Source organism: Hyla sarda, chromosome 4 (assembly GCF_029499605.1).
Source record: "Hyla sarda isolate aHylSar1 chromosome 4, aHylSar1.hap1, whole genome shotgun sequence".
NCBI classification, from domain to species: domain Eukaryota; kingdom Metazoa; phylum Chordata; class Amphibia; order Anura; family Hylidae; genus Hyla; species Hyla sarda.
In genome coordinates this window covers 47289173-47309902 of record NC_079192.1, presented here as the reverse complement: position 1 = coordinate 47309902, position 20730 = coordinate 47289173, and the positions used below count along the sequence as shown (strand labels likewise).

The window sequence follows — 20730 nt, the reverse complement described above, 5'->3', positions numbered from 1 at the left end:
GTTCTATTCGTACAGGGACGGGAGCGTCCTGTTTTATTGCACTTATCAGAAATGTTCATGACAGTAACTTATCTATAATCAAATTTACAGGGATTGAGAAAGTTGAAATACCCCCTGATGGGGGAGATCATAATTTAGTATTAATAGGGAAGGAAGCCCATTGGATTATCCGAACAAATGCGCTCGGACCTCTAGGTCTAAATGATAAAAGTGAAATGGGCGTCTTTCTCCGTTAATTTACAAGCTGTATTAGTAATGGTTTTAATGTGTGAGCTTTTTTGCAATGTATTTTCAATTTTTTGTATTTCACTCACCTGTATTGTTGCACTTAAGTCTTAGTAACGCCCAGTTGCAACTGCATAAAGTCTCCACCTCTGACATGATTATGTCAGTGTGGGCCAGAGGAAGCGCCTCAGTGCGTGAAACCGGTTGCCGCCCCTTCGTTCCGCCCCCGCCTCACCTTTTCCATCCATTGCTCCCTGTGTGTCTGTCCGCCTCGTTACATGTATCCAACTTTTGGAATAAAGAATCTACATTCTGCTGTCGCGATTTTGGCTGCGGTTAGTGCTTTATCTTCATTCTTTTCTACATATTATGAATGTGCTGCATCTCTGGCCTTTCTTTGATGAGAGCACCACCGTTACCCACAGCAACCATTGTCCGGACAGATACATTTATTAGCTGTGTTTTATTTACTATGTCTATGCTCTCATATATCCATTTACATTAGCGGTGCCAGACTTCTACTGTTCTTGTATGTATGATAAATAGTGATGCTTGAACCAACACCAGGGAAAAAGCCTAAGTTTGTACAAATCAGTGTCCGTCTGCTGCTCTTAAAGGGGTACTCCGCCTCTAGACATCTTATCCCCTATCCAAAGTATAGAGGATAAGATGTCTGATTCTGAATCTCGGTTGCGGCACCCCAGACATCCGGTGCACGGAGCGTGCAGGATGACTGTCGATACGGAGGCTTGTGATGTCACTGTCACGCCCCGCTCCCATAGACTTGCATTGAGGGGGCACAGCCGTGACGTCAAGAGGCTCCGGCGCTGCACCCAACTCTCTAAACAGCAGTCGGGTGCAGCAGGGAGATCGCAGGGCTCCCCAGCGTCGGGATCCTCGCAATCAGACATCTCATCCCCTATCCTTTGCATAGGGGATATGTCTCGGGGGCGGAGTACCCCTTTAAGGACACCCTAAACCTATCAAAGTGTCTGTGGGATAGATAACCTAACTCTCTATGTAGCTCAGGTCTTCTACAAGGCAGATTGTGGTCATGTCTAAATCACCCATTAGGTCATCTGGGCTGTAGCAGCCAAAAGCTCCAAGTATTTTTTTCTCGGAATACATAAAAAAATGGTTCTACAATGAGAGAAACCACAAATGGTCATTGTATTGTTCAGATTACTGCAAAATACTTACAACAGACCCACCCTCTTAGCTCAGAAGAGACTTTTTTCAAAACTCTAATTTCTAAAGGCTCTTTAACTAAGAGGACAGTATCCAATTCCCTCTTCAGTTTATGCAATTCCATCACCTATACATTTCCATTGGTGTGTCCCCAGCTGTATTATTTAAAGGGAACCAAGCATTAGATTTTACCATATATAACGCTTAGCAACACATTATATTTGATAAATCTCTATCCTCACCATCCCCGGGGGACGTTTTGGGATGGTAAGCATTTGAACCACAGGGATGGTAAGCATATGAAGTTTGTAAGTTTCCCCCACCGCCCCAAAAGTAGTCCCCTGGGCGGGGAGCTATACTTACCTAGTCCTGTCTTTTCCAGCCATAGTGACGCCCCCTTGGCATGATTGGCCGTCACTAGAGCAGGAGCGAACAGGACTAGGTAGGTAGTTTCCCACCCAGGGGACTACTTACAAACTTCATATTCTTACTATGCCTGGGGGCAAAATCGTCCCACGGGGATGGTAAAGATAAAATTTTTACCATATATAATGTATTGCCAAGCCTTTATATATGGTAAAATCTAAAGCTTGGTTCCCTTTAAAGGTCTAGTACAGTTACAGCCAAAGGTTTATGCAGTAAGTAATAAGCCAACTACAGATGCAAGAATAAGTGAGTGAACCTTTTGAAATAATTGGATTTCTGCATTGATTAACTATACATTTTGATCTGTTTGTTTTTTAACTGTAAATTTTTATTAAAGGTTTATAATTATACAATGCAAAGAAAAAGATATCATACAAATTCCACAGAGGGGCCTGAAGGCCCAAATACAGCAAAAAAACAAAACAAAAAAAAACATACCAACAATGCAAACACTATAGTATAACCGAGTAAGAATAAAGTGATACCAAGTGCAAGCAGTAATTCCGCACATAGGGACCAATCATGAGGGGAAACATAAAAACACGAATTAAGCACAAAAAGGATCAACAAAAACAAACACAAAGGGACACACAACAAAACAGAAAAAGACAGAAAGGCAAAAAGAGAGAAAGCTAGGCAAGAAGAAGAAAAGAGAAAGAAGAAAACAGAAGGGAAAGCAAGTAACAGAGGTTGTCAATCAGAAAAGCGATCCCACGGCTCACAGACAGAAAAAAATAAGGGAATGGCATTATTTAAGGAGGTCGTAAGCGATTTGAGAGCGCGAATCTCACGTATACGAGCCCCCAAATCAGCCTCCGATTGAGTAAGAGACCATTTCCAGTATTTAGCAATGAGGGTCTCACCATCCTCCAAACAAAAGTCCACGATAAGCAGACAGGACCAGAATATATAACAAATAGTCCCCAAACCCACGCCACAACGCCAACATTGGGGTGGAATAGTAGGTTTCAATTGATTGAACAACTCTGGATTATGGTACCACCCCATAAGCATTTTAAAGTGAGTTTCCTTATATGCAGTGCAAGAAGCCTTAGAAGCCCATTCCCAAATAATTTGCCACTAAGGGAGAGTAATGGTGACAACCAGGGCCTCATCCAATCGGCACATATAGCAATGAGAAGGGGCAGCACCAGTGGGAAAGGTTAGAAGGATAGAGTAGATATCAGAGAGAAGTCCCATCGTCTGAGGTCCACCACGGCACAAACATTAAAAACTTGTAGGCAGGGACATTACCGTAGAACCCAGTGTAGAAGACATAAAATGGCTAAGTTGTAGATAGTGGAACTGTTCAGAGGAGGGAAGATCTCAATGAGAAGACAGCTGATCAAAAGACAAGAGTGCGAGAGAGAGGATCTTCCACGTCCACCCAACAACACACTTTCTGTTTTTTATTTTTAATTATTGAATACAAAGCCATCAATTGATATGAAAAGAGGTGAAGTGTCATTCTTTCCTTTCTAATTGCCCCCCATTTATGATCTGTTTCTGGTTTTAAATTCAATAATTGCAATCAAAAACCTGAACGTGTGAACACTGCCTTAGCCAAGTCACAGTTATATGCAAACACAATCTAACTATACACATCACACACAAACAGGTATACTATTTAAGAAAACATTTACAGTGTAGGGAGAAAAAGTAAATTAATTATTAAATTAAATAACCTATAGTTACTATTTTAGCAGTCACCACCACCAAACATTTCCTGTAACTACAAATTAGATTTGCACAACATTGAGGAACAAATGTTTCTGGTCAAGGGATGCCTTGCGTTTAGAGCCCTCTAATGCCACAGCATCTTGATAGGGTTAAAGGAAAACTGTCACGTTTGCTCCCGCACTTACCACAGGTACTGATGGATAGTGCGGGAGACGCTGATTACTATGAACCCTACCTTGGCCGGATCCGCCCGGCCGTTCGCCCGCAATCTTAGTTTTATTATATGTGGAAATGTGGCTGTAACTGGCACGGGCGGGGCTTCTGTAGCTTAACTTGCACTGACGTCAGCGCCGCCCTCTTATGACAGCTGTCACGCCCCCTTCCATAGGCTTGCCTTGAGGGGGCGGAGCGTGACGTCACACGGGGCGGAGCCTTGATCGACAGTAATCAGACCCGGAGCGAACACGCTCCGTGGACTGATAATAAACGGGGTGCGGCGTGCAAGATCACAGGGGTCCCCAGCAGCGGGACCCCCGCGATCAGGCATCTTATCCCCTATCCTTTGGATAGGGGATAAGATGTCTAAGCGCCGGAGAAACCCTTTAAAGTCAGGACTCTGCTTTAGGTCAACATCTTGCTACATCACCTGAAGTCTCTTTAACCTGAGATCATAGAGTACTGTCTGCACATTCTCTTGTAAAATGCCTTGATACAGCTTTAAAAGGGGTACTCTGCTGCTAGACATCGTAGGGGATAAGATGTCTGATCGCGGGGGTCCTGCTGCTGGGAACCCCCGCAGGACCCGGCATTCTAAGCAAACGCAGGGTTCCTGCCACAGTGGTCGTGACGTCATGCTACGCCCCCTCCATTCATGTCTATGGGAGGGGGCGTGTCGGTGACACGCCCCCTCCCATAGACAGAATGGAGGGGGCGAGGCGTGATGTCACGAGGGCGTGACCGTGACGTCACAATCACATCCTCTGGCATCCGAGCGTTAGAGCACCGGAGTACCCCTTTAAGTCCATTTTTTCCTTCCCTCTTAGACTGCCCATTATGCTCTTGGAGCCATCTTGACAGACGCCTACTACTAGGGCAAGAAGAATAAATAGTCCTGAATCTTCTCCATGTGTAGATAATAGAGCAGATCCATCAATACTCTCTGAGACAAAACTGGCTTATTTACAACAATCCCAGGTCAGCTCTCATTTGTCTTCATGCTCAGGTAAAATTAACGCTAAGCTCTGATTGGTTGCTATAGGCCCAACGTGTCATACTGTAGGTTGATGCACCCTCAGCTCTGTAGCAATGCTTTTGTACATTTCTCCAGCTTGGTGCATCTCTATAACAAGGCTTCTGAAAGTTGTTTGCCTCAAGGCATAGTTCACGCTAACAACTCTCTCAAGTGCCTGTGAAACTTCATCCCCTTAACTGAAACATCTTTTGTAAATTGGCTCTTGGGGAAATCATTAACACAGAGGTTGACTTATTTTTTCTCTCTGCACTGTGGATGTTTACTCAAAATGCTGAATAAAAGACATAAGCGGTACAACTGTCTGTGTCAGATCACATTTTATCAATCAATGCAGAAATCCAGTTATTCCGGCTTTATACATCTTATCCCCTATCCAAAGGATAGACGGGGACGTGATGTAACGGCCACGGCCACTCCCTTCATGTCTATGCCCTGCACAGAATGCCGGGGGCTGCACCTAGATCGCGGGGGTCCCCAGCGGCGGGACCCCTGCGGTCATACATTTTATCCCCTATCTTTTGCAATCCCAAAGGGTTCATTAAAGGGGTAATCTGGCTTTATACATCTTATCCCCTATCCAAAGGAAAGGGGATAAGATGTATGATCACAGGGGTCGCAGCGCTGGGACCCCTGCGATCTTGGTGCAGCCCCCGGCATTTTGTGCCTGGTGTGAGGTGTTTTTTTGCGCCCCCGTAGATCCATGCGTCCGCTCCTCCCCCAGCTCTCCGAACATTTCCGAAGCTAGAACTAACATTTCCGAAGCTAGAACTGGGGGAGGGCAGAGCAAGGGGAGGGAGGAGGTTCACGCCCCCTCCCTCATCTCCCCTCCCTGAGCTCGGCTGGACGCAGATCTCTACGGCATGCCCCCTCCCTGAGGACATAGATCTCCACGGCAGGTCCCCTCCCTCATCTCCCCAAGCTGAGGACGTAGAGCAGTGCTAGCTTCGGAAATGTTCGGAGAGCTGGGGGAGGAGTGGACGCATGGATCTACGGGGGCGCAAAAAACCACCTCACACCGGCACTACCTCCGAGGCTGATGCATGACACCACGGCCACGCCCCCTCCCATAGACATGAATGGAGGGGGCGTGGTGTGACGTCATGAGGGGCGTGGTCGTGATGTCACATTTTAGAGGCAGCACTCAGAATGCCGGGGGCGGCACCCATATCGCGGGGCTCCCAGCGATCATACATCTTAACCCCTGTCCTTTGGATAGGGGATAAGATATATAAAGCCAGAATACCCCTTTAACTTTTTTAGCAACAGTAGGGCATTTACAAAAGGACCTGTAAGCCTACTCCAGAGCTGGCTCTATTTTCTATAATGTATACCACCACACAAGAGGTGAATGAGGGTTGATATGTACTTTGTTAAGCTATAGAGTTAAAGCAGCATTAAGACAATTTTTGAGTGCAGTCTCTGCAACCAGAAACCAAACAGCTAATAAACCACAACTATCCAATATCTATTAATCCACTCATCAGTTTATCAGGTTGTTTGATGGCGAATTTAGATTACTTCCCTCTAGATAGGCAATTACCGTATTTTTTGCCGTATAAGACGCACTTTTTCTTCCCCAAAACTGGGGGGGGGGGGGGAAGGTCGGTGCATCTTATACGGCGAATACACCCCTATAGCGGCGGTCCCTGCGGCCATCAACGGCCGGGACCCACGGCTAATACAGGACATCACCGATCGCGGTGATGCCCTGTATTAACCCTTCAGACGCGGCGATCAAAGCTGACCGCCACGTCTGAAGGGAAAGTGACACTAACCCAGCTGTTCAGTCGGGCTGTTCGGGACCGCCGTGATTTTACCGCGGTGGTCCCGAACAGCCGGACTGAATAGCCGGGTTAGTGTTTACAGGACACCGGGAGGGACCTTACCTGCCTCCTCGGTGTCTTCTCCGTTCAGGGATCCCCTGTATGCCGGCGCTCTCCTTCCTCGTCATCACGTCGTCGCGTACGTGCGTCGGCGTGCGTAACAACGTGATGGCGGTGAAGGAGAGCGAGGATACCCGGCCGGCAGCAGAGACGTTCCGGAGCGACGGGGACACGGCGACAGCGATGGAGCGACATCCAGGGCAGCGGTGACGGGTCCGGAGCGGCGGGGACACGTGAGTATTACCTCCTATGCAGTGGTCTTCAATCTGCGGACCTCCAGATGTTGCAAAACTACAACTCCCAGCATGCCCGGACAGCCAACGGCTGTCCGGGCATGCTGGGAGTTGTTGTTTTGCAACATCTGGAGGTCCGCAGGTTGAAGACCACTATTGGGTTCAAAATCTTTATTTTTTTAGATTTTGCACCTATAAATTGGGTGCGTCTTATACGCCGGTGCGTCCTATAGGGCAAAAAAATACGGTACTTATTTTTAGGGGGAAAAAAATAACATGTCACAGAAACATGTCAAAAGTTATGATCGGTCAAAGTCTCAGGGACCAAACAGAATGAGCCTGGAGAAGCGCAAGATCTCAATCCTGCAGCCCCATTATAATTAGTCTATGGGGCCATCCAGAGAAGCTGGACAGAGATTGCTACAAGCCGGAAAGCTTTTTCTCCTGATCAGTGGGGGTCTCAGCACTGAGACCCTGACCAATCAAAATTTTTGACACGTCAAAAGTTTTTCTTAATGATAGGAACACTTTAATGGAGTAGTCTGGTGATAAACCTTTTTTCAAAACAAAATCTGGTCAGGAAGTGGGCAAGTAAAAAGCAAACAAAAAGCTCTCTATCTTCCTCACTCCTGTGCCGCCGCCAATATATAGGAGCTCGGCTGCATCTCTGGTTTGGGGGGATGTGACGTCACACTCCCGCTCAGCATATCAGTGGTTTAGGCCGGACATCGCTGAGGCTGCTGATTGGACAAGTGGGCGTGTGAGGCCACATCTTCAAACCAGGAAGCACTGGATAGCGGGGTTCCTTTTTTTTTTTTTTTTTTTTTTACTGGTGGCGGCGCAGGAACCCCCTCCCTGACCAGAAGTTTACCCCTTTAAGGTAACTATAGATTATCCATTTGTATGGAATAAATTAGATTATCGTCATGCAAATATGTATTTTTGCATTTTCAACCTAGTTCTAGGGAGGATAAGAATTCTCTTTTCCACTTCAAAACCCAGTTTCTTATCAGTGGGGACTCAACATAACAATCTTCCCTAATCAAAACTTATGCGTAATAGCCTAACCCGCTGTGCCTGGGAACAAACACAGAATGTTGTTCAAGCCTTGGAAACCTGCAAAAAAAAAAAAAAAATGCAGATTGCAGTGTGCTGTGGTATTCACTGGTAAGGAACATGATGTACTGGAAAAAAGGGCAACACAAGAATTGTTGGAGTATTAAGGAATAGTTTTGTCCTGCCTAAACTAACCAACTATTAATAGTCCATATAGGATATGGTACATAAAGGGCAAACGCGAAAGTGCTGTATAGGGTAGTATCACAACAACTGGTGGGACACGGGTTGGAGATCAATGCCCTATAAAGCACTTTCCCGTTTCCTTTCTGTACCATATGCTATCCGGACCATAAATAGGGTTTTATACTGTTTTTGGAACTTTAGATGTGTTTACAATACTACAAACAAAAGGATTATTTCAGGATAGGTGGCAAAATATGAAATTACAAAGGTAGATGGAAGCATGTTTTTTTACGGAGGAGAAAGATCAGGGGTACGTAGCCTACACATGAACAAACCTTTGCATCAGCTGCATCTTCATGAAAATGTTACAGCACATACACACACACAAGTGGTAACACCCATCACAGTAAATAATGATATTTAGTTTTGCCTGCCCATTTTTCTAGGTGAACCCTTTCCCACTGCTACACCTTCAGATGGGTTATACACAATCTACGAGTCAGAACACGGACCTCAAGAACGCAGCCCGAGAGGGGCAGAACTGGGGCTGGTGGAGCAGATCATCGGAAGAACATTGCTACTGGCGGCCTCAGAAGGGGGGATGAAGGGAGGTGTGCGGGGGGCAGAATTGGGAAAGTGGGCCGAACTGTTGTCCCCACTGGATGAGTCCCGTGCTAGTATTACATCTGTCACCAGTTTCTCTCCTGAAGGCGATGCTTCTCCACAAGGTGACTGGACAGTCGTTGAGGTGGAAACTTTTCACTAAGTTAAGCTCCATCTAGGCAGGGAACTGTGAGGAGTGTGAAATGCAAGATTTCTGTGTAGGGCAGTGGCTCCACCCATTAGAGACACTGCCACAAATGTGTGAGTTATTGTGGTAATTGTGTGGTTCTACCCATCCCTGAGCGACAGTGGCACCACCCATGGAGAGCATGTTCATGAGTGACAGTGGCTCCGCCCACGCAGAGCGTGTTTCTGCTTGACAGTGGCTCCAACCATACAGATCATGTTCCTGATGACAGTGGCTCCGCCCACGCAGAGCGTGTTTCTGCTTGACAGTGGCTCCAACGATACAGATCATGTTCCTGTGTGACAGTGGATCGACCTATGCAGATCATATTCCAGAATGGCAGTGACTCTACCCACGCAGAACATGTTCCCGATTGAGACAGTGGGATTACCTATGCTAGGCAGTGTGCTTCGTTTGTGACAGTGATTCTACCCATGAAAAACATTATGCTGTTCTTGAAGGACACTGCAACAAATGTGTGAGTTATTGTAATACCAGTGTGGTTGTGTGGCTCCACCCATGCCAAGCATTTTCCTGAGTGACAGTGGCTCCAACTATGCAGAGCATGTTCCTGAGTGACCGTGGCTACACCCATGAAAATAATTATGCTGAGTGTAAAGGACAATGGTTCCACCCATGTGTCGCAATGTGATGAATGTATACGTAAGTGGCTCCACTTATTAGGGGGCACTGTGGTAAGTTACACAGAAGAAAACTGTATTGATGTGCAATATGTGTCTTTGAGTGTGGAGCTTTGCACTATTTAAAATCCTGAAGATCTCATGGATCAATGTTGTGAACAAGGACTGTTTTTGTTTTTTTCTTATTAAAGCTTGGGACCATCCATTTGAAAAATATTAAATTTGTCCAATGCCCACAAATGTTTCATATTGGTAAGATAGAAGGAAAAATAGTTACATTTCCATGTTTCAAAAAGACATACTTGAGGGACTACCGGTGGTCCCCTTTGTGGATATCAGAAGTATCATAATAAGACAACCCTTGATAGAGAAAACCCGGCACTACTACTTCGCTATCCGCTAGACTCTTTATAAGCAGACCTTCCCGATGCTCACACAAAACAGTCCAAGTACACATTCCATCATAGGCAATAAAGAAGTGGCGCACTCACCAGGTCAATGGATGTCAGCAAGCTTCTTTATTTCATGTTAGACAGTGTACAAACATGCATGGGAAAGCGGATAGAAACAGAGTGGTGGGGGAGAGGGTTGGGCGACGGTCCGTATTGCGCAATCAGCGCTTCGTCAGGCCCCTAGTAGGGGCCTGACGAAGCGCAGATTGCGCGATACGGACCGTCGCCCAACCCTCTCCCCCCCCCACCCCTATGTTTCCATCCGCTCTCCCATGCATGTTTGTACGCTGTCAAGCTAACATGAAATAAAGAAGCTTGCTGACATTGATTGACCTGGTGAGTGCTCCACTTCTTTATTGCCTATGATGGAATATCATTATAAGACTACCAAATCACCTGAGAATATGGATTGTCTATAAAGGTGGCTGTTAGTCAAACAGCTATCGAATTCTGGCAAGAGCTAACTCTGCCGATACACAAGTTATAAGTATAGATGGGGAGGGGAAAGCCACTGCCAGACTTATTTGTTGACCACTTACCTCTCTGAGGACAAAAGGATAATTTTCTTCCCCTACTTCACCAGCTGGAGGAGATTCAGGAGGCCACCAGACACATTGACCAGGTGCCTATCCTGCTGAAATCAGGGGGTTCAGCCAATTTTCTTTGTGTATGGGGGCCTTCAGGAATATCTACATAATTATTTTATTATTATATCGGGGGTGACTGGAAAACTAACTGCGCACCAGGACAGCACTGTGTAGATGATGACACCATCTGTGCCTACTAGATGCAGAACAGATGCTATAGAGACCACATAGGACCCTTCTGGCTGCTTCTTCCAAACAGGTAATTACAAATCCAGGTAAGACAAACACCTGGAGAAACCGAATAGTTGTAATCCCTTCTAACCATCTGCTCCCAGCATGGCTCCTCTACTGACCTCAACCTACTACAGCGAAGACATCACTTAAAGCCTGCGTATTATATAGTAGGTTCAACATATGTCCCCAAAAAAAGCCAATCATTTTGGTTAAGTCACAAATAAGTCTACATGTGCAGTGGAGGAAACAGGAACTGCCCTGCAAAGGTTCGGCTGATGGCCTCTGTGATTTTAAGGTAAGACAATCCCATATAAAACTATAGAGCAATTTCCGAGGCAGATGTGGACACCGGACATGTGGTAAATTAAAAGAACATGTTAGTAATGCAGGAATGATGCCAAAGTGATGAAAAACAAATACAAATCAGTGAAATAACAGAGGCAACCTCCCCCGCAAGCATGCCCGGGCACCGGCTGCTGATCAGTAGCCCAGACAGCCCCCTGCAGACATGGCATCATGTCTATTATTCTCCAGCTGGGAACTGCTCGTATTATCATCCAGCCCCCCCAAACCCTTACAGGCTGCAGCCAGATAACCAGCTACAGAACATACATTACATCATATGGGACTACAGCCTAACATCCATACAGGAGAATATAACCACACGGCACACTTACACAGAGAGGGACACTACAACCACACTACACACCTACACAGAGAGGGACACTACAACCACACTACACACCTACACAGAGGGACACTACAACCACACTGCACACCTACACAAAGAGGGACACTACAACCACACTACACACCTACACAGAGAGGGACACTACAACCACACTACACACCTACACAGAGGGACACTACAACCACACTGCACACCTACACAGAGAGGGACACTACAACCACACTACACAGAGAGGGACACTACAACCACACTGCACACCTACACAGAGGGACACTACAACCACACTGCACACCTACACAGAGAGGGACACTACAACCACACTGCAACCACACTACAAACCTACACAGAGGGACACTACAACCTCACTGCACACCTACACAGAGGGACACTACAACCACACTGCACACCTACACAGAGGGACACTACAACCACACTGCACACCTACACAGAGGGACACTACAACCACACTACACACCTACACAGAGGGACACTACAACCACACTGCACACCTACACAGAGGGACACTACAACCACACTGCACACCTACACAGAGGGACACTACAACCACACTGCACACCTACACAGAGAGGGACACTACAACCTCACTGCACATCTACACAGAGGGACACTACAACCTCACTGCACATCTACACAGAAGGACACTACAACAACCTCACTACACAGAGGGACACTACAACAACCTCACTGCACACCTACACAGAGGGACACTACAACCACACTGCACACCTACACAGAGGGACACTACAACAACCTCACTGCACACCTACACAGAGGGACACTACAACAACCTCACTGCACACCTACAAAGAGGGACACTACAACCACACTGCACACCTACACAGAGGGACACTACAACCTCACTACACAGAGGGACACTACAACAACCTCACTGCACACCTACACAGAGGGACACTACAACCACACTGCACACCTACACAGAGGGACACACTACAACCTCACTGCACACCTACACAGAGGGACACTACAACAACCTCACTGCACACCTACACAGAGGGACACTACAACAACCTCACTGCACACCTACACAGAGGGACACTACAACCACACTGCACACCTACACAGAGGGACACTACAACCACACTGCACACCTACACAGAGGGACACTACAACAACCACACAGCACACCTACACAGAGGGACACTACAACAACCTCACAGCACACCTATACAGAGGGACACTACAACCACACTACACAGAGGGACAATACAACCACACGGCACACCTACACAGAGGGACACTACAACAACCTCACTGCACACCTACACAGAGGGACACTACAACAACCTCACTGCACACCTACACAGAGGGACACACTACAACCTCACTGCACACCTACACAGAGGGACACTACAACAACCTCACTGCACACCTACACAGAGGGACACTACAACAACCTCACTGCACACCTACACAGAGGGACACACTACAACCTCACTGCACACCTACACAGAGGGACACTACAACTACACTGCACACCTACACAGAGGGACACTACAACCACACTGCACATCTACACAGAGGGACACACTACAACCTCACTGCACACCTACACAGAGGGACACTACAACCACACTGCACATCTACACAGAGGGACACACTACAACCTCACTGCACACCTACACAGAGGGACACTACAAACACACTGCACACCTACACAGAGGGACACTACAAACACACTGCACAACTACACAGAGGGACACTACAACCACACTGCACAACTACACAGAGGGACACTGCAACCTCACTGCACACCTACACAGAGGGACACTACAACAACCTCACTGCACACCTACACAGAGGGACACACTACAACCACACTGCACACCTACACAGAGACACTACAACCACACTGCACACCTACACAGAGACACTACAACCACACTGCAAACCTACACAGAGACACTACAACCACACTGCACACCTACAGAGAGAGAGAGAGAGACACTACAACCCACTACACAGAGGGACTATACAACCACACTGCACAACTATACAGAGGGACATTAAAACCTCACTGCACAAATACAGAGAGGGACACTACAACCTCACTGCACACCTATACAGAGGGACACTACAACCACACTGCACACCTATACAGAGGGACACTACAACCACACTGCACACCTATACAGAGGGACACTACAACCACACTGCACATCTATACAGAGGGACACTAAAACCACACTACACAGAGGGACACTACAACCACAAGTCACACCTACACAGAGGGACACTACAACAACCTCACTGCACACCTACACAGAGGGACACTACAACCTCACTGCACACCTACACAGAGGGACACTACAACCACACTGCACACCTACACAGAGGGACACTACAACCACACTGCACAACTACACAGAGGGACACTGCAACCTCACTGCACACCTACACAGAGGGACACTACAACAACCTCACTGCACACCTACACAGAGGGACACTATAACCTCACTGCACACCTACACAGAGGGACACTACAACCTCACTGCACAACTACACAGAGAGAAACTACAACTCCACTGCACACCTACACAGAGAGAAACTACAACTCCACTGCACACCTACACAGAGGGACACTACAACCACACTGCACACCTACACAGAGACACTACAACCACACTGCACACCTACACAGAGACACTACAACCACACTGCACACCAACAGAGAGAGAGAGAGAGAGAGAGAGAGAGACACTACAACCCACTACACAGAGGGACTATACAACCACACTGCACAACTATACAGAGGGACATTACAACCTCACTGCACAAATACAGAGAGGGAAACTACAACCACACTGCACAACTACACAGAGGGACACTACAACCTCACTGCACACCTACACAGAGGGACACTACAACAACCTCACTGCACACCTACACAGAGGGACACTACAACAACCTCACTGCACACCTACAAAGAGGGACACTACAACCACACTGCACACCTACACAGAGGGACACTACAACCTCACTACACAGAGGGACACTACAACAACCTCACTGCACACCTACACAGAGGGACACTACAACCACACTGCACACCTATACAGAGGGACACTACAACCACACTGCACATCTATACAGAGGGACACTAAAACCACACTACACAGAGGGACACTACAACCACAAGTCACACCTACACAGAGGGACACTACAACAACCTCACTGCACACCTACACAGAGGGACACTACAACCTCACTGCACACCTACACAGAGGGACACTACAACCTCACTGCACACCTACACAGAGGGACACTACAACCACACTGCACACCTACACAGAGGGACACTACAACCACACTGCACAACTACACAGAGGGACACTGCAACCTCACTGCACACCTACACAGAGGGACACTACAACAACCTCACTGCACACCTACACAGAGGGACACTATAACCTCACTGCACACCTACACAGAGGGACACTACAACCTCACTGCACAACTACACAGAGAGAAACTACAACTCCACTGCACACCTACACAGAGAGAAACTACAACTCCACTGCACACCTACACAGAGGGACACTACAACCACACTGCACACCTACACAGAGACACTACAACCACACTGCACACCTACACAGAGACACTACAACCACACTGCACACCAACAGAGAGAGAGAGAGAGAGAGAGAGAGAGAGACACTACAACCCACTACACAGAGGGACTATACAACCACACTGCACAACTATACAGAGGGACATTACAACCTCACTGCACAAATACAGAGAGGGACACTACAACCACACTGCACAACTACACAGAGGGACACTACAACCTCACTGCACACCTATACAGAGGGACACTACAACCACACTGCACACCTATACAGAGGGACACTACAACCACACTGCACATCTATACAGAGGGACACTAAAACCACACTACACAGAGGGACACTACAACCACAAGTCACACCTACACAGAGGGACACTACAACCTCACTGCACACCTACACAGAGGGACACTACAACCTCACTGCACACCTACACAGAGGGACACTACAACAACCTCACTGCACACCTACACAGAGGGACACTACAACCACACTGCACACCTACACAGAGGGACACTACAACCACACTGCACACCTACACAGAGGGACACTACAACCACACTGCACACCTACACAGAGGGACACTACAACCTTACTGCACACCTACACAGAGGGACACTACAACAACCTCACTGCACACCTACACAGAGGGACACTACAACCACACTGCACACCTACACAGAGGGACACACTACAACCTCACTGCACACCTACACAGAGGGACACTACAACCACACTGCACACCTACACAGAGGGACACTACAACCACACTGCACACCTACACAGAGGGACACACTACAACCTCACTGCACACCTACAAAGAGGGACACACTACAACCTCACTGCACACCTACAAAGAGGGACACTACAACCTCACTGCACAACTACACAGAGAGAAACTACAACCTCACTGCACACCTATACAGAGGGACACTATAACCTCACTGCACACCTACACAGAGGGACAACCCAATATCACTACACAGACACTACAACCACACTGCACACCTACACAGAGAGAAACTACAACTCCACTGCACACCTACACAGAGGGACAATACAATATCACTACACAGACACTACAACCACACTGCACACATACACAGAGACACTACAACCACACTGCACACCTACACAGAGGGACACTACAACAACCTCACTGCACACCTACACAGAGGGACACTACAACAACCTCACTGCACACCTACACAGAGGGACACTACAACAACCTCACTGCACACCTACACAGAGGGACACTACAACCACACTGCACACCTACACAGAGGGACACTACAACCACACTGCACACCTACACAGAGGGACACTACAACAACCACACAGCACACCTACACAGAGGGACACTACAACAACCTCACAGCACACCTATACAGAGGGACACTACAACCACACTACACAGAGGGACAATACAACCACACGGCACACCTACACAGAGGGACACTACAACAACCTCACTGCACACCTACACAGAGGGACACTACAACAACCTCACTGCACACCTACACAGAGGGACACACTACAACCTCACTGCACACCTACACAGAGGGACACTACAACAACCTCACTGCACACCTACACAGAGGGACACTACAACAACCTCACTGCACACCTACACAGAGGGACACACTACAACCTCACTGCACACCTACACAGAGGGACACTACAACTACACTGCACACCTACACAGAGGGACACTACAACCACACTGCACATCTACACAGAGGGACACACTACAACCTCACTGCACACCTACACAGAGGGACACTACAACCACACTGCACATCTACACAGAGGGACACACTACAACCTCACTGCACACCTACACAGAGGGACACTACAACCACACTGCACACCTACACAGAGGGACACTACAAACACACTGCACAACTACACAGAGGGACACTACAACCACACTGCACAACTACACAGAGGGACACTGCAACCTCACTGCACACCTACACAGAGGGACACTACAACAACCTCACTGCACACCTACACAGAGGGACACACTACAACCTCACTGCACAACTACACAGAGGGACACTACAACCACACTGCACACCTACACAGAGACACTACAACCACACTGCACACCTACACAGAGACACTACAACCACACTGCACACCTACACAGAGACACTACAACCACACTGCAAACCTACACAGAGACACTACAACCACACTGCACACCTACAGAGAGAGAGAGAGAGAGACACTACAACCCACTACACAGAGGGACTATACAACCACACTGCACAACTATACAGAGGGACATTAAAACCTCACTGCACAAATACAGAGAGGGACACTACAACCTCACTGCACACCTATACAGAGGGACACTACAACCACACTGCACACCTATACAGAGGGACACTACAACCACACTGCACACCTATACAGAGGGACACTACAACCACACTGCACATCTATACAGAGGGACACTAAAACCACACTACACAGAGGGACACTACAACCACAAGTCACACCTACACAGAGGGACACTACAACAACCTCACTGCACACCTACACAGAGGGACACTACAACCTCACTGCACACCTACACAGAGGGACACTACAACCTCACTGCACACCTACACAGAGGGACACTACAACCACACTGCACACCTACACAGAGGGACACTACAACCACACTGCACAACTACACAGAGGGACACTGCAACCTCACTGCACACCTACACAGAGGGACACTACAACAACCTCACTGCACACCTACACAGAGGGACACTATAACCTCACTGCACACCTACACAGAGGGACACTACAACCTCACTGCACAACTACACAGAGAGAAACTACAACTCCACTGCACACCTACACAGAGAGAAACTACAACTCCACTGCACACCTACACAGAGGGACACTACAACCACACTGCACACCTACACAGAGACACTACAACCACACTGCACACCTACACAGAGACACTACAACCACACTGCACACCAACAGAGAGAGAGAGAGAGAGAGACACTACAACCCACTACACAGAGGGACTATACAACCACACTGCACAACTATACAGAGGGACATTACAACCTCACTGCACAAATACAGAGAGGGACACTACAACCACACTGCACAACTACACAGAGGGACACTACAACCTCACTGCACACCTACACAGAGGGACACTACAACAACCTCACTGCACACCTACACAGAGGGACACTACAACAACCTCACTGCACACCTACAAAGAGGGACACTACAACCACACTGCACACCTACACAGAGGGACACTACAACCTCACTACACAGAGGGACACTACAACAACCTCACTGCACACCTACACAGAGGGACACTACAACCACACTGCACACCTATACAGAGGGACACTACAACCACACTGCACATCTATACAGAGGGACACTAAAACCACACTACACAGAGGGACACTACAACCACAAGTCACACCTACACAGAGGGACACTACAACAACCTCACTGCACACCTACACAGAGGGACACTACAACCTCACTGCACACCTACACAGAGGGACACTACAACCTCACTGCACACCTACACAGAGGGACACTACAACCACACTGCACACCTACACAGAGGGACACTACAACCACACTGCACACCTACACAGAGGGACACTACAACCACACTGCACAACTACACAGAGGGACACTGCAACCTCACTGCACACCTACACAGAGGGACACTACAACAACCTCACTGCACACCTACACAGAGGGACACTATAACCTCACTGCACACCTACACAGAGGGACACTACAACCTCACTGCACAACTACACAGAGAGAAACTACAACTCCACTGCACACCTACACAGAGAGAAACTACAACTCCACTGCACACCTACACAGAGGGACACTACAACCACACTGCACACCTACACAGAGACACTACAACCACACTGCACACCTACACAGAGACACTACAACCACACTGCACACCAACAGAGAGAGAGAGAGAGAGAGAGAGAGACACTACAACCCACTACACAGAGGGACTATACAACCACACTGCACAACTATACAGAGGGACATTACAACCTCACTGCACAAATACAGAGAGGGACACTACAACCACACTGCACAACTACACAGAGGGACACTACAACCTCACTGCACACCTATACAGAGGGACACTACAACCACACTGCACACCTATACAGAGGGACACTACAACCACACTGCACATCTATACAGAGGGACACTAAAACCACACTACACAGAGGGACACTACAACCACAAGTCACACCTACACAGAGGGACACTACAACCTCACTGCACACCTACACAGAGGGACACTACAACCTCACTGCACACCTACACAGAGGGACACTACAACAACCTCACTGCACACCTACACAGAGGGACACTACAACCACACTGCACACCTACACAGAGGGACACTACAACCACACTGCACACCTACACAGAGGGACACTACAACCACACTGCACACCTACACAGAGGGACACTACAACCTTACTGCACACCTACACAGAGGGACACTACAACAACCTCACTGCACACCTACACAGAGGGACACTACAACCACACTGCACACCTACACAGAGGGACACACTACAACCTCACTGCACACCTACACAGAGGGACACTACAACCACACTGCACAACTACACAGAGGGACACTGCAACCTCACTGCACACCTACACAGAGGGACACACTACAACCTCACTGCACACCTACAAAGAGGGACACTACAACCTCACTGCACAACTACACAGAGAGAAACTACAACCTCACTGCACACCTATACAGAGGGACACTATAACCTCACTGCACACCTACACAGAGGGACAACCCAATATCACTACACAGACACTACAACCACACTGCACACCTACACAGAGAGAAACTACAACTCCACTGCACACCTACACAGAGGGACAATACAATATCACTACACAGACACTACAACCACACTGCACACATACACAGAGACACTACAACCACACTGCACACCTACACAGAGGGACACTACAACAACCTCACTGCACACCTACACAGAGGGACACTACAACAACCTCACTGCACACCTACACAGAGGGACACTACAACAACCTCACTGCACACCTACACAGAGGGACACTACAACCACACTGCACACCTACACAGAGGGACACTACAACCACACTGCACACCTACACAGAGGGACACTACAACAACCACACAGCACACCTACACAGAGGGACACTACAACAACCTCACAGCACACCTATACAGAGGGACACTACAACCACACTACACAGAGGGACAATACAACCACACGGCACACCTACACAGAGGGACACTACAACAACCTCACTGCACACCTACACAGAGGGACACTACAACAACCTCACTGCACACCTACACAGAGGGACACACTACAACCTCACTGCACACCTACACAGAGGGACACTACAACAACCTCACTGCACACCTACACAGAGGGACACTACAACAACCTCACTGCACACCTACACAGAGGGACACACTACAACCTCACTGCACACCTACACAGAGGGACACTACAACTACACTGCACACCTACACAGAGGGACACTACA

General features: G+C 48.0%; 2 protein-coding genes across 5 annotated transcripts in view; one reads left to right on the top strand and one right to left on the bottom strand.

The window, feature by feature from the left end:
- LOC130367858 (mucin-17-like) overlaps window positions 1-9790 on the top strand; it is a 74906-nt gene extending 65116 nt beyond the window's left edge. For all 3 annotated transcript variants that reach the window (XM_056570748.1, XM_056570749.1, XM_056570747.1), the window contains exon 6: window positions 8576-9790. In XM_056570748.1, coding sequence (XP_056426723.1) covers window positions 8576-8895 — 320 coding nt within the window. In that variant the 3' untranslated portion in view covers window positions 8896-9790. The remainder of the gene's footprint in view (window positions 1-8575) is intronic.
- Window positions 1-20730, bottom strand: part of PRKACA (protein kinase cAMP-activated catalytic subunit alpha) — a 170027-nt gene that overhangs the window by 56985 nt on the left and 92312 nt on the right. The gene's annotated exons all lie outside the window — the stretch shown is intronic.